Raw genomic sequence first — 16532 nt, forward strand, 5'->3', positions numbered from 1 at the left:
AGCTTTATTCATGTGAAATATTACTGGATACGTTAGCTCTCTAATATATGATAGATCAACTACTAATGTGGTTTATAGCATGTTAATCATGGACCTCAACCATTTAGTTCCTTTCATGTTAGTGATAGTTTTTTTATCTTTAACTGACTCCCTTTATTGATATGGCCTCCCAATTGTTAAGGATGTTACTGTTGCCCATCTCAGTTTTCTATTGGGTTTAGAACTCCAAGCTGTTTTTTCTTATACTTCAAAATGCATGCTTTATATTATTCAAGAATGGATAATAAGATAATTATATTATTCAAAAATGCTTTATAGAACTCCATCTCGGCACTTAAAACCCTTAGCCAATGTTATAAATTCTAGTCTTACAGGGGTGCCCCAACCATGTATTTTATTCTTGTGAAAAAGTGGATCTGGATGGTTAGAGGACTCCAAAACCCGTTTAGAGATAAAAGAGGAAAGAATGAGAGGGTGGGGTGTGTGGTGGGAAGGAAAGGAAGGAAGGAAGTGAGAAGTAAAAAAAAAAAAACGAGGAAGGAAAGAAGAAAAAAGAAAGAAGGGGAGAAAGAAAATATAGAAAAAAAATAAGAAGGATATGAATGAAATAAAAACAAAAAACAAAAATGAAAGAAAAAATAAAAAAGAAAAAAATGAATGAAAGAAAGGAAAAAAGGAGAATAAAAAGGAAGGATATGAATGAAATAAAGAAGTATGGAAAAAAAGAAGAAAAATAAAAGAAATGAAAGAAATGCAAGAAAAAAAAGGAAACAAATAAAGGAAAGAAAGTATGGGACATTGAATTTAAAACCTACCCTTAACATTTGATAGCCTTTAAATTAATGCATGCCGATAAACATTGATTTGATAACATATCAAATAAATTCTCTCTCAAAAAAATATATTAGATCAAGTGTTTACTTTTTTAATTTAAGATTAAATTAAGTTCCTTTCATTTTATTTTGGGATTGAGTTCAAGATATCTCATCTATCCACAATAGCTATCCATGCATAATGTGTGAATTGTGATTATACATGCTCCCCGTGACGGTGCATGCAGCATGTGGCATGCCAGCACCAAATTTAGTAACATCTCGGGCATGTTTGACTAATTGGACATCTCCAATTTCATTCCAAACGAAAAAGTGAATCCTAACTATTTGTTTTTTTACCTCCTTTTGAATTTATATATAACTAGCTAGCATCCAGACATAGCTGACCCTACTAGCTACTTAGATCTTTTCCCAGAGACTAATTAGAGGCGGCAATCAGATTTGGCTTGAATATTGGTTAGGTCAAAATTCTTTCAATTCGAACCCAATATTTTTATTAAATAGGTCAAAATTCTAAACATAAATCTATCTATTTCACTGAACCCATGTATGAAACAAGTTAAACGGGTGAGAAGGTAAAAAATTGCCGCCCGTGCATAGACTCGATTTGTCATTTTCTCCAAACCATCCACGTGGATACAGAGGAAGCCATGCGAGGGTTGCCATGGGAGAGAGAAACCTCCGAACATGCAGCAATGGAGGCATTTCACAGGCAGCTTGCTTAAAAAACCGGCACCTAAAGTTCTCAACCGTCAAAAGTGGCATACATGCAATCGAGCAGTGGGAATATATATATAATAAAAGCAGATTCACCGAAACCAAATCGAGCAGTTATTAATAAAAATAAAAGCAGATTCACCGAAACCGAATCGAGCAGTGGTAATAAATGTAGTAGATTCAGTGAAAGCATGTTGAGAAGTGAAAGCAGGATTGATGGTTATATACACTTTCCTGTGGTCGCCTATTTCTGGTCAGCTATCACCGCATTGCGACACCCAAACTGTTCCAAGGCCCAGAAGACAATAATGGCGATGGGTGAACAACGCCTCCACATAGCCATGCTCCCATGGCTCGCCTTCGGCCACATGATTCCCTACCTCCACCTCGCCTTCGCCTTGGCCACCGCCGGCCACCGCGTCTCCTTCCTCTCCAGCCCTCGTAACAACCGCCGCCTTCCTAAAATACCCCCTCACCTGACGCCGCTCATCGCCTTCGTCGACCTCCCGCTGCCCCGCGTCGACGGCCTCCCCGAGGAAGCCGAGGCCACCGTCGACGTCCCCGCCGACAAGGGCCCTCTCCTCAAGATCGCCTACGACTTCCTGCAGAACCCCGTCAAGAAATTCCTCGCCGACGAGTCCCCGGACGTCATCCTCCACGACTTCCTCCCCTACTGGGTCCCCGCCGCGGCGCGCGACTTGGGCGTGCTCCCCGTCCTTTTGTTCGCCTTCAACGCTGCCTCCACCGGCTTCACAGGCCCGCCGGAGGTCCTGGCAGAGGAAGGCCGGAGGAGGCGCTGGCCGTCGCCGGAGAGCATGACGTCGCCGCCCGAATGGTTCCCCCCCGGCTCCACGGTGGCTTTCCGCCGCCGGGAGGCGGAGCAGTTCTACTCGGAGGTCTTCACCACGAACACCTCGGGGATTGCAGACGTCGAACGGTTCCGGCTTGCCGTCGAGGGGTGCACCGCCATCGCCTTACGGACCTGCCCCGAGTACGAGGGGGAGTACCTGGATGTTCTCCGGAGGATCTACCGGAAGCCGGTGTTTCCCGTCGGCCTAATCCCTCCGGCTACGTCTCCAGCGGCCAGCGCCGATCGGAACGGCAGGTGGGGCCAGATATTCGGGTGGCTGGACGCCCAGCCCCCTAAATCGGTCGTTTTCGTGAGCTTCGGGAGCGAGTACAAGTTGAGCGAGAGCGAAGTCCGCGAACTCGCCTATGGGCTTGAGCTCTCCAACGTTCGTTTCTTGTGGGCCCTACGTAGGCCCGCTTGGGTCACGGGCGGTGACGAAGAAGCTCTTCCGAAGGGGTTCGCAGCCCGGCCCGAGGGCCGCGGCGCGGTATGCTTCGGTTGGGCTCCTCAGTTGGAGATCTTGGCCCATCCTTCTGTAGGGGGGTCTTTGTTTCACTCTGGGTGGGGGTCTATAATAGAGACTCTTCGCTATGGGAATGCATTGATAGTTTTGCCAAACATATTTGATCAGGGCCTTAATGCCAGATTGCTGGTGGAGAAGGGCATTGCAGTCGAGGTGGAGCGAGGGGATGATGGCTCGTATGACAGGGATGGGGTCGCCAAGGCCTTGCAAATGGTCATGCTTTCCAATGAAGTGGAGGGATTGAGAAGAAAAGCAAGAGAGATGGCAGCTGTATTTGCTGACAAAGAGCTTCATGATAGGTATTTGAAGGAATTCATCAACTTCCTCCTTGGGGCTCGGCTCGCAACAAATCATTGACTTGAAGCCAAGCACTTACTGTTTTATGATCTTATTGGATGTATCCTATCCGTACTAGAACTATATGAATCATCGTCTTAGCAAACCTTTTTTACCTAGGAGGATGTCGGGATGCCCAAAGAATATCATAGCTATATCAAATATGATATTACCAAATATTCTCTTTTGAATGGCTAAGTAGGTTGAATTTTGCATGCCCATGCGATATCTTGGCCATCATCTTTGTTCATCAAGTATCGGATAATAACAAAATATTTCTTGGTTGTAACCACTGGTTCGGAATAGAATACTCATTTACTATTCTACAGTTGTAGTCGTGTGATCATAACATTCCCCTCCCTCAGGAGCGGAATGATTTTGTAACTACCGAACAGAATACTCTTATAGTTGTGGCTATGTGAACTTATATATATATATATATATATATATATATATATATATATATATATATATATATATATATATATATATATATTTGTTACTGGAAATAATAATGATAAGTAGCCTAGCTTTTAGTTCCATTCTTCGCATGATATCGCCCAGGGGTTGGGAGGAAGTTTTGAGTGACAGCACCTCATTGCCGTGGCTGGAGCCGTGTATGTTTACTCTTTAGGTGCCTTGCAAGGTCAACAGAATTCTATAGTTTGTTTGGATTTTTTTTGTTTGCTGTTAATAGTTATTGCAACTCTACGTGCAAGATTTTTATAGGCCTAATCTACGGCTGAAGCTGGTAGCTAGACCGAGCCTAATCAATAATTTCTTATGATGAGGCAGTATCTTAGGAGAGATTTGCATCAAATAAATTATATTTTTTGTTCCAACACAACAAAGAAGCTATGCTACTGAATTTTTTTTATCAAATACTCTGTTTCATTTTCATTTACATTACTACTTTTCTAGAAAAATCTTATGGTACGTGAGGCTATATAAGTGTCCGCACGGATCTTCGCATACGTTCTTCGTTCAAGTCCTGACGTCTTCGTCCGACTAAGGATTTAAATCCATTCAAATCTATTCATAAACATCATGATTGGCCAGGTCAACCCCAATGGAATGTGCTGCAGTATTCCTTAATTCACATAGGTTATAAGCTAGGTCCGCTTTGATATCATTTATCACAACATAGGACCTCACCCAAAATGTCTAGACAAAAGATATTATTTGGGTTGCTTAATCCTGTATAAGTACACATAAAATATTCAGCAAATAATTGATATGAGACTAAATACACATCTGCACAAATCCTTAAAAGCCAGCACTGTGCCGTAGCCGGTTACAGAAGCATGTGCGTATGTGAAAACGACCCGCACATGCATGATGTGGAACATGTGGGGTGCCTTCGCTGTGCAAGCTCACTTGGTAAGTTAGCGTACATTTATTGGATGTCTGCATCAAATAAAGCCGTAATGTTAGACTTTCTTTCTTTTCTTTCTTTTCTTTCTTCTTTTTTTTTTTGCTACAACGAGTGATTTATACAACACGTGTACGGATGCACCCAATAAAGTCGGAAAACAAAATATCACGGACTCCCGAGGTAGCTCCCCATCCCCTGCCCACGAGGTGCTGCTGTCAGCGTGGTTGGCCACGTAGGTAGCCACCTAGTTCGCAGCTCCATTGGCTTCTCTAAACACATGCTTAACCTGGACAACTCCTCTATCCCTCATCATCATCTAGATATCACAAAGCAGTGGATGATCACCAGCAATGACCCTCAGACCCCCTGGATCTAGCCGATGACCGTAGCTGAGTCACCCTCCAAGATGACCGAACTAGCTGATAGCACATGCTGAGCATGTTGGAGACCTGCTCAGGCAACCTTAGCTCCGCACCAGAAACCATGCAGTCAAATAACTGGCAGCCTCCCGCTGCCACAACCCTAGAGTTTGGGTCCGTAATAACGAAACCCGCTCTGCCTTTTGTGCCTTTATCCAGCACCGACCCATCGAAATTGACCTTGAGGAAGTTAGGAGGTGGGAGCTCCCAGTGAAGAACACCATACAGAAGGTTGCCGAGGCAGAATAGGAACCCCAGATATCCCGAACTGTCAAAGGCCCTTCTAAGAAGAAAGCATAACTAATCTCTACCATCTGCACCCGGGCGGTCTTCGCCACGAGCCTTGGCGACATACGATGCTCATCGAAAGTTCGAGCATTTTTTGTCAGCCAGATATGGTATACTGTGCAGGTCGCTCTAACCGCCTCTTGGCATGTCAGTGGGTTGCCCGACTGCTGACGGATGGTCTGTAAGAACTAGTCCCCCTCGGACCCCCTCCTGCAGCAACCCTGCAGCACGCTAGGTCACCCTTACCCATGTGCACTGAAACAGTGCATGGTCCACCGTCTCATTGGCCCCGCAAACCCCACACTCTGAGGGAATCCTTAATCCTCGTCCGCTGGCTCTCATCGGAAGCCGATCCCAGACCACCTTACATAAGAACAGTGCGACCCTCGGGTGGAGGCCCATGAGCCAGATCCAAACACACTCCAGACCTAGCTCATGCTCCCTCCGAAGCACGCGGGAGAGCTCCCCCACCCTAACACCGGTCCTACTCAAGGTGTTTCGTACTCGAGTATCAGAACCTGCACACCCTGGTATCGGAAGAGATCGGACCCTCTCAGCAAGGTGTGTCCCAAACAGATGACCCAACCTAGCCTCATCCCAAGCTGCCCTGCCAAGGTCGAGGAGGTCGTAGACCCGCAGTCCCTTCACTACCTCGATGTCAACCATAGTCGGCCAAAGTCTTAAGGAGAGGGCACCCACCCACGGGTCACTAACCACATCAATGTGCCGCCCATCACCTATCAACCATCTAGTATTCTCCACAACTGTTGGCAGATACCTCGCAATCACTCGCCACATGAACGAGCATCTGCGCCCATTCCGGATCACTCCTCCATACAGGTCCGGCCATATCTAGCAGCCACGGTCTAACTCCAGAACCTCTGAGGCTCCAGCATGAATCGAACAACATGTCGGACAATCAACGCCTCGTGCCTCTCCTGAAGAGATAATACACCGAGGCCGCCCTCACTCAATAGTAGGCAGACACTCTCCTACGCCACTAAGTGCATCCCATGACCCCCTCCATACGACCCTCACAGGAAGCTCCGAAGTAGCCGCTCGTCCTCATCAGCACTGTCTTCGGAACCACCGTGTTAGGTTTTCTTTGTTAGCCGTAATGAGAAGCTCTTAAAGTTCGCTTGGGCGATGACTACGATGAAATCGCTATCAGAAAGCTAGTTCAAAACTAAGGCCCTTCCCCGTCAAAGTCCACTATCAACTATTGAAAAAATATTATTTACAAATTGCAATATCATTATCTTATAATAATTCATAAAAAAATAAATTTAGAAGTTTGAAAAGATCTTGTCTAGATCGAGAAGTGTAAATAATAATATTCTAAAAACATGATTCATCTCTAGGTGCGGGTCTACAACAATCTGGATCAGCCCGATCCTCTTGACTGATCCTTTAAGATTATCAGAAATAAAAAAGATACAAAGTATAAAGTTGAAAGATGAAAAAATTCTCTAGAAAAACTTTTCGAAAGGCAAAGAAGTAGTGAGAAAAAGAGAGATCGAATTATTTTTGAATTAATTCCGAAAGAAAAACCGAAGTAATATTTTGGAAATACTATATTTTTTTCGGGAACTAACATTTTTTTAAGAGTTCTAGTTCTTCTGAAAAACGCATCTCACAAAAAAATATTTTAAAATATTTAAAACAACTAAAATTTAGAAGATAAGAAAATTTAATTTTTTAAAAAATTAAAACTCCAACATCAATTTTATTAAAGGTTTGATTTGAATGTTAGGTTCAGCTGCACTAAGTGCCACTGCAGAGATTCACTTATAATGTTGCAATAAAATTACGTTATCCTAGGCTTTTAAAAAGTAATTATATTATTTCGCCTATGCTAAACCTTTTCTGAGTGTTTCAATGTTTTAAGTCATAAAACACGTAGGGTCCTAGGTTATCCATGAAATGAGTGCACAAGTGATTGCGTAACACACAAATCTCATGTCTAGATTTCCTATTGCACATTTCAACTGGCAACCCAAATCTTATTTGGCATAATATATACGCGAGAAAATAGACACGGAGATAGTAGCCCTTTTTCTGCATGATTTCCGTATTACTCGGTAATTTTTTAGCTAAACATGAATTACTAAAAAAAAAGGAAGCGATGCATACGAAGGACAACTAATGACACATTATGTAGTGGTTTAATATCTCATGTACTTCAAGATGAGATGTGTGGTGAACCTCCTCCTTAATCATCGTATTTTAATGAAGGCAAAGCCTATCAATCCCAGATAACAAGCAATAATTCGCACAAAATCATAATCATTTATTGATTCAAAAATGTGACTGCTGAAGTGCCATTATCTTTTTTTTTTATATCACCACATCATTACATTAGCGAGAAGCAAAGCAATGCAAATATCACCACTTATTTCGTTTTATCTCATCGACTGGTTTCAAGGACATTTTCCATGACATAAAAAGAGAATATGCATGGGAATGATGCTGATCAGGATGAATGATATTTCTAAAAGTTAACCAAAAAGATATTCTCCTGACAATGATAAGGGGATTCCCACTATATCCATTTCAAAAGATTACTTAGAGATCTGATGGCATATTTTCTTACATGGTTGGTGTCATATCACAAACTTTTTTTTTTTTTTGGTGAAACATGGGGATGATGATGCTGATAACTCTTTCTAAAAGCAAACCAAAAAAAGATTATTCTCCTGACAATGACCAGGAGATTCGCAATATCTACTTCCTCGAAAAAGCTCTCACTCACTTGTTGATAAAGCCCGAAGAACCCCAGTGAAAGCCAAGTAAAGGCGCTGGAAAAAACGAAAAAGCTCGAAAAGTCTCGACCAAAGCTCTCCACTTGGTGCAGTACCCGCGAACAAACGTCTTTCCTCCCCCTTTCCTCTCTTTTTACCTCGTCCCCCGAAATTAGGGTTAGGGTTTCGGATTCCCCACCCTCCTCTCCCTCCGCCGACGACTCCAACGAATTTAATTCGATCGAGATGGGGTCCCTTTGCTCTCGTCAATCACCGCTCTCCCCCGTCCTTCGCCCCCTCTTCCTCCCTTCTTCCTCGCACCTTCGCCAGTACGAGTATTCCCCGCGCACCTACCCCGCCGATCCCTCCTTTTTCAAAGATTTTGTTGGAATTTGGTATATTGGTCGGTATTTCGTACATTCGATCGAAGCTCGCAGTGAGAGAATCTCTGGTTTGGATGGTTCCTCGTCCCGACCGATTCCTTCGATAAAAGAAAGTATTTTATTTATTGGCATTTGTTTTAAAAAAGGATCGGAATCGTGGCTTTATTAGGGGCTCCGACGAGACTTTTATCCCCCGGTCGTGCTGCTGACGATTCGAGGAAGCTTCGTAGCTGCTTCGCAGCAAGCTATTGTCTTGTGATTCCATATATAGTAATGATTCGGACATTTAATTGAACCACAACGGTTGAGAGTGTCGGTTTTCGGGTTAGAAAGGGCTTTTGGGAGCTTGTGGAGCTGCCTTGCTCCCTTGATTTCCTCGTGATGGATCGGAAGAGGGCCTATCCGGAGGAAGGGGAGGACGACGGAGGATCTCTTGTTAAGGATACAAAGCGACGGCGAACCTTTCTTAAGTGAGTGAATAGTTTGGGAGTTCTCTTATCTTGTTTCTTTATTACTAAGTGATTGATACTTGTTGTCTTATGGGTTTTTTTTTTTTTTTGGCAGTTCAATGAGAGAAGTAATGGGGGCGAATTATATACAGCGGCATTTGCCAAAGTTGGAGCCTTTTCTTCGCAAAGTGGTAAGATAAGTCCTGCTGTCATTTTTGCAATGCTTAGGAATTCTACAGGATCGGAATCCTTTTCGAAAGTTCTTTTTAAGTAAGACTTTATTAGGCTGTTAGCTGACTTCAGTTTGTGCGCAGAATCATCATTGTATTTAATCCTTGTGTTGTTGTTCAATTTCGTGTAGCTTCGTTTTGCCATGTTGGCCCTTCTAGGTTATCAGTGGAACCTCCCAGACCATATAAATGTGGGCTACCTTGGCTGATCCTTTCTACTTTGAGAATGTTTGTTTTAAAACCCCCCACTTTTTTACCTCCCAGTAGCAAAGGTTGATTCCTGCTTAAAGTATTCATGTTATGTTCTAATATACTCCTCTGGTGACACCATCTGTATGATGTATTTAACATCCATATGAGTTTGTGTCTCATGGATTCTTGCGATTTCTGTACGGATTTTTGAGGATTTTTGAGGTGATGCAAATCCTTGGGAGCTTCCAAAGAGAGCTTGCCCTTGCTTCTTTCAGGTTTTTGGGAACCAACAGTCCGCCCCACACCCTCCAGGGTTTCTTTCATTTTGGTGTGGCACCATATTTATCTTCCTTATATTTTTTCAAAGTTATTCCATTTGACTTTCACTGTGAAACGTACCCATTTGTAACATGCTTTAGTTTTGGTTTCTTACATGAGTAGAAGTGATACTTGCAGCATTTTAGAATAATTGAAACTAAATACAGGTTTCTTTCACTTTTTCTATTATAACACATATGTAATCGCATTAAAGTTTGTTGTGAAAATGTAAATATTAAATTAATTACAAATCTGGTAACTCTTAAAACAAGTGAAAAATCATGAATTATTAGCATATTGTCCATGATCTATTCTCTCTCTCTCTCTCTCTCTCTCTCTCTCTCTCTCTCTCTTGTTGCCTAATTTCTTTGAAATCTTTCTTAAAACCTGTATATGTGGTTTTGTTTTTTCAATTTCAAATTTGTAACTTCCCTAAGATTGTCTGAATTTCTACCGGAATATGTCTTCTTGCCATTTTTTTAATTTAAATTTTCAGAAGTAGTGAGGGGACCTAAATATCAACCTTGTCGCTAGTAGTTCGTTACTTGCTTATGTACTATAAGCAAGTGTCCATAACATTGTTGATTCAGGACTAAGATTCAAAAATCAGGCCTTGATTGTGTTTCAGCTGGCCATATGAGCTTTGTTTTCTATGAATTTGCATGATTTTTTATCCAGTTTAGGCCAAAAATAACAAATAGTTTAAACAATAAAACAAGCAGGAAAAAATAAGAGAAGTATAAAGTTTTAAGATATGCTTTATTGTTCAAACTGGTATAAATACGTCCAGTGGTTTATGAGCTGAAACTATGCACTAGTCATTAGAAAATGAAAAAAATAGTTATATGCTCATGCATTACATCATATTAGACTATATTATATATATTCTCTTGGTTGAGGACAATCATATATGAGACATCCTAAACATCAATATAAGATTTGAGCACAGGCCTTGCAATCTCAAGCTAAAATCTTGCATTTCATTTCTGATAGGCTTGATCTACTTCGCAACTTTCAGCTCAAAACCTTGCTAATTCTTTACCATCTGGCTTTGTGTGAGGATTATATTATTTGGTTGGTCTCTAATGCCTTCTGAACCAACAATGGTGGTGTTATGTAGAATAGAGATAAAAGAAAACCACCAACTTTCTTAGAATGGAAATATCAAGGCATTTGTTTATTATTATTGTTGTAACAGTTCTCCAGGTATTACTGCAAGTTTTTTTTTTTGATGTTGCCAATCATCTTTTGTTAGAGACTTCCAAGAGATATTAGTATATTAAAACTTAACTGACTGCCTCAAGCAACAATGCTAAAGAATATAGCAATCTTAAGGATATGCAGAATCTAAGGGAAACCTTATATATTATATTCTTAAGTGGTAAATGAAGGCTAAGAACTGTATTTAATCCTGACATACGGCTGCTTAGAACTCAAAGTAGTTGAAGGCAGATCACACAACACACGCAAACTAAAAAATGAAAAAAGAACTAAAAAGGAGTTTTGAGCACCGAACTATGATTATGGGAGTAACATAGTTAAGCAGTATAATTAGCATTTATCTTCATGATAATTTTGCGAGTTGATTTGTTAGTATTTATTATTACTTAAAGCTAATCCTTTGAGCTTCTTGGCATATTGAATTCTTTTTGTGGAAAATCAGGTGCAAGAGAGGTGCAAAATGCTCTTTACCGATATGTACTCTTAGCTCCAAGGTAAATTTTTGAAAATCCTTTTTGGGGTTTGAGGCCTCGAGCACTGTAAAACCCTTTCCCAGTTGCCCAATTTTATATTTTGGGCGGTTAAATCCATCAGATGGATTCGTATTGTTCATGACATCTTGATGCTTTGAATCCATGTGTGAATAATTATGATGTCATGAAATATGATGCATAAAGGTAAATCCATATGTGAATAATTATGTATCCATAAAACATTTTTGTTTGGAAAATATTAGTTCTTTACTCTTTGTTTCCTTATATGAAAGGAAAATTACTACAAACCCCACCCATATAGACATAAAGAGGTAAAACTAGTTCGCCAGAGTATTTGAATAATTGTTTTTATATGAAAGCTACTATCTGACGCTGTAAACCTATTATTTTGATGCTCGCCATTTCCCATGTCATGCACGTGCATGCATATTAACATAATTGTTGGTTATACATATTGTGGTGCAGCAAAAAATTGCTTGTTTGACAAATTTTTAGGACTAAATGCTTTTTTAAGCCATTTGGATGTTCTAATTTGTGTATTTGTGTTGTGCGTGGTGTAGACTGCCCCTAAACCAGATCCCACCCACTGCTAGCAGGCAATATCGGCTGCATTTCCAAACTAGTGTGCCTGAAACACTGTTCACAGGAAGCAGAAATAGAAGCTGAAGGCAGAAAGCCCTGTTGAAATTGTCCATCATCGATTCTGAATCAAATGAGATTATCACATCTGGCCCACTATCTGCAATCAAGATTGACATTCTTGTTCTTGATGGTGATTTTGGTGCTGATGGAAAAGTGGAATGGACCGAAAAGGAGTTTGGTGACAGTATAGTACGTGAAAGGGAGGGTAAAAGACCATTATTGACAGGGGACCTGGTAATTACTCTGAGCAGTGGAGTTGGTCATCTTGGGTGATGTCACTTTCACTGACAACTCCAGTTGGATAAGAAGCCGAAGGTTCAGGCTTGGTGCGAGGGTTTCTCAAAGCAGATGCACTGAAAAAGCAAGAGTTCAAGAAGCAATAAGTATAGCTTTTTTGGTGAAGGATCACCGTGGAGAATGTAAGTCTTCTCCTGTCTAAGCTCAACTGTTTGAAATTTTATTTAGGAAAGTGATTGAAGCTAAATTTATTTGAGTGACAATGAGAGCAGACAAGAGCTTATGTCGGCATTATATGCCAACAAGCAACATAAATACCACGTGCCATAAAAAATTCACCATTGCAAATTAATATACTGGAGTAACACTGCTATTATATGTACATGCTGCATCTGCAGTTCAGTTGATAAGATAGCTTTTGGACTGATCGCAGATAAGCTCTAATAAAGCTTGAGCTTTTACAGAGGGCGTGCCAACGCTTGGTACGCCGAACCGGCTCTTGTACTGGGCGTACCAATATAGTAATAGGGTGGCACCGGTATGAAGGCCGGCTCCGAGACGGCATACTAGAATTCTTTGCTTGTTATTCTAATTGACTTTTGCTGCAGCTATTTCTTAAGAATATATTCTTAGCTGTACCAAAATTTATTCTTATGAATGAAGTATCAGAATATTGAATCTGGAATACATATATATAGAATCTTTTGTGTCATCATTTTTCTTAGTTTTAGCTGTCTAAACCTCTCTGTTGATTTTACATCTGCAGAATGCTTTGCGATTTGAATTGTTGCAGTTATGCATATATGAATTATATTATTTGGACCTTGTTGTTATTTCCTTTTCTTGCCATTCATAATCAGCTATGGATGCCAAACACCTAATTGCATATCTAGGTATCAGGACTTGACATTTGTCGTCATTAGGTTAGATCAAAGAGGATGGGAACTGAGAAAAATTTAAGTGAAACATTTATGTGCGATATTATCTGCCTAATATAATAACCCCTTCTAGTTAAATATATTTGTGCAACTGCCTTGGTATTGACTATTGATCATCTTTCCCAATAATTCATGGTATGCGCATGCATTAGATTTTTGAAGCAAGGTTATGTATAGCTTTTTTGCTATCGAACTATGGAACTGCCCGCTGCTATTACCATCTTGTCATGCTCCGATTTATCAAAAATTTAAAAGTTCCTTCTCTATAAGTGCCATATGTGTATGATTGGGGTAATATTTTCTTTTTTAGCCTGAAAGTCCCTTTCCTGTGATCTGCTTAAAGCACACAGATAACCTTGAAACCAATTTTAGAAAATTATTTAATTGGATGCTAAAATTAACGATTGTTTAAGATAGGTATTCATATAAAACATTTTGTTGGCATGGCCCAGTTCTGGCATATCTTACATAAATTCGTGTTACTCTTCACTGTATGCCAGTAGCATATGCTTTTAAGAGTTCTCTTTTGTCCTAAAAGAAAACTAATTACATTCAAAACTAATTCTGTTCTAACTTTATTCTAATTTCAGTGTATAAAAAGCATCATCCTCCTTTTTTGGGGGATGATGTGTGGCGTCTGGAAAAGATAGGTAAAGATGGTGTTTTCCATAAAAAGCTTGCTGACAATGGGATCAACACTGTCCAAGACTTCTTAAGGAACTTGGTTATGGATCAAGACAGACTACGCAGTGTAAGATAGCCATATTAAGTAGTTCTTTTGAGAGATATCCATGCACAAATTTATAGTGCTAACGTTCTTTGCTTCCTTCCTGTAGTTCCTTGGTAGTGGGATGTCAAACAAGATGTGGGATGCAACAATTGAACATGCTTGGGATTGCGTTCTAGATGACAAGATTTACTCCTACTGCGATGGACAGGGAATCATGCTTCTGTTCAACTCTGTATATCGGCCTGTAGGGGCAATGCTTCACCATATTTTTTACCAGTTAGATGAACTTCCTCCAACTCATAAGGTAGATTATCATGATCCAGAAAATTTATGTTTTTGTCAAGCTATTTACATAAATCTGCTAACAATTTTTTTAACCATTGTTGTCTGACCTTTTACTTTACGCAGCATCTGTTTACTCCCCCTTAATTCACTTATGACAAACTTCCTTAAACCGGTGCTTGTGCCTTTTGGTCTTGTATATTGAATTTACATTACTAATATATTCAGTTTTTCATTTTGCAATATGGCTATACTGCACTACTTAGTCCCGCAGTATACGTTGGTTGGGGCCAACCTATGCTGATTAATCGGTTTAAAGAAATTCTCACAAAGAGACTCGACTGGCAAAACTTGATCCTGCATGTTTTATGCAGCGGTCCTCAGCTTATAGACCAAGTGATGCATCCAGGGAAACTTGAAATGGCACTGTGCAGTGGACACTAGTTCTTTCTCCAGCTTGTTGTGCCTTCTATAAATTTCTGCATTCATTTAAAAATAAATTTTCTTATTTGTATGCAGGCAGTGGTGAACAAATTAAAACAAGATGCGTATAGATTCCCAAACCATATACTCGAGTATCGTGAACAACTGCTTGACAATCGACCCAGACTGTTACCTACCGTTCCAGCGTCAAGCATGTTGGACCCACAGATTCGCAACCTCCCTGCCACAAATCAAGGTAAGTGGAATCAGAGCGCTTGATGAGCCCGTCTCGTCCTTCACTCTTAGGCCTCCTTCATATTGTGGCCATCCACTGATGTCGTGACTTTTGACAGATGAACCTTCTGATCAAGTGTGCCTTCTGCAACGCGCTAGCTCACCAGGAAATGAATTCTTTGAAGAGCTAGCCCCAGGGAGAGACATGTTTACTTCTGGGCAGTTCGCTCATATGGTTCAACGGCTGGATTCCTTCCCACCAAATAGTTTCGGCATGAGGATTTCTGCGATATGCCGTGTGGCAATTTCCAGATAAGTGGGTCAGCTGGGCCTGCCGTAACAAGCGAGCATATGATGGGATATGCTCAAGAGGTTGGTACGTTGAGCTCTTCTCCCCGTCCCTTGCTTTGGGATCATAGTAATTCCTTAATTCAGACATCAATTGGCGAAACAAGTAGAAGCTGTGCACCTCGCATGTCTGCTGTTGGTGCTCCCATTACATCAAGCAGATGGATCAAGCTAATAGCAGCTCTGAAATGGTTAGCAATTTCGAGGCGCAGTGCTGCCAGAAGGGCACAGTCTCTGGATATCGATTACCCGGCAGCAACTATAGGTACATGGATTGATGCACGCGGAAGAGGCTGGTGAGGTGGAGGGCGTCATGGCAAGTTCATGCAAAACACTTTCACGTTCGTCTTGAGAGCTTTGAACCATGCTTGAGATGGAGCCGAAACAGAGGAACTCAGTCTCTCTCCTGCAGAGGAACCTTTCTTAGAACTGTTTGTCATGTGGCAGTAAATTAATTTATTTAACTTGTTCAGTTTCTGTATATTGTATAACCGTAGTCTAGGGGAGAAGTAGTTTTAGCTTGCGACTGTTCTTGGATCTGCACATAAGTTGTGTGTGTCATTCAGTATTTATATGTTCAACTGCTTTTATTTGTCAGCACACTCTTGTTGGAGCTCTTTTCGCCTTTTTCCCGAGTTGTTCCTGCCTTCCTTGGACTCACACTTTGTTCTATGCTTTGTCGGACTGCAAATCATATGTAAATAGGGAACGAACTGTGTCGTTTCAAGGGTCACCATAGTTCTACGCACCCCCCCCCCCCCCCTCCCCACCGGGGTAGAGAGTCATCATGACTAGCGAAGAGAATAGGAGGAAATGGAGAAATTTCTACGCCACATTCCGTGATGCTCTTCATCGCTGTCCGTCCATCTTACCAGCTCGCATTATTTCAGTAGGTGGCAACTCTTTGGGTTACTCGCAAGGCGTGAACCAACATGACGTGCTAAAAAAGCACGGGAATCCCTCCCGCATAACGCCAACTCTCTCGGCCTCGGCTGCAAGGGATGTCGCTCATGGATTCCTCTCTTCTTCCCACTTTCCAAGCTAATTCGGTTCCCATCGAGCCCTATATTTCTGGTGCTGGCTCATTGCAAGCCGCATCCAAGAGTGCTTATCCACCATGGCCATGACGCTTGCTGATTTGTGCCACTGCCACAGAATCCCCCGGAGCTCCGACGTCAGCATCGGGCTGGCCTTGTTCCTCGTGGTTCTATCCGTGGTTTGTGGCCTCTTCACCTTTGTCTTATGCCTCGCTGCCGAGGGCTCTAGGACTGAGGTAACAATTAAAATATCCCATGTGATGCACAGATTCTCCCCGGTTAATTATGATCA

The 16532-nt window shown here is 41.4% G+C and overlaps 1 protein-coding gene and 1 pseudogene across 1 annotated transcript; both read left to right on the forward strand.

Annotated features, from left to right (window-relative positions):
• The first annotated feature begins 1741 nt into the window (after positions 1 to 1741).
• Positions 1742 to 3280, forward strand: LOC120110058 (UDP-glycosyltransferase 91C1-like). The gene has a single exon (XM_039124005.1). The coding sequence runs from the start codon at positions 1742 to 1744 to the stop codon at positions 3278 to 3280; it is 1539 nt and encodes a 512-aa protein (XP_038979933.1).
• Positions 3281 to 11039: 7759 nt separating this feature from the next.
• On the forward strand, positions 11040 to 15835 carry LOC120110059 (annotated as a pseudogene).
• Positions 15836 to 16532: the final 697 nt, after the last annotated feature.

Source organism: Phoenix dactylifera, chromosome 3, assembly GCF_009389715.1.
Source record: "Phoenix dactylifera cultivar Barhee BC4 chromosome 3, palm_55x_up_171113_PBpolish2nd_filt_p, whole genome shotgun sequence".
In the NCBI taxonomy this organism is placed as follows: domain Eukaryota; kingdom Viridiplantae; phylum Streptophyta; class Magnoliopsida; order Arecales; family Arecaceae; genus Phoenix; species Phoenix dactylifera.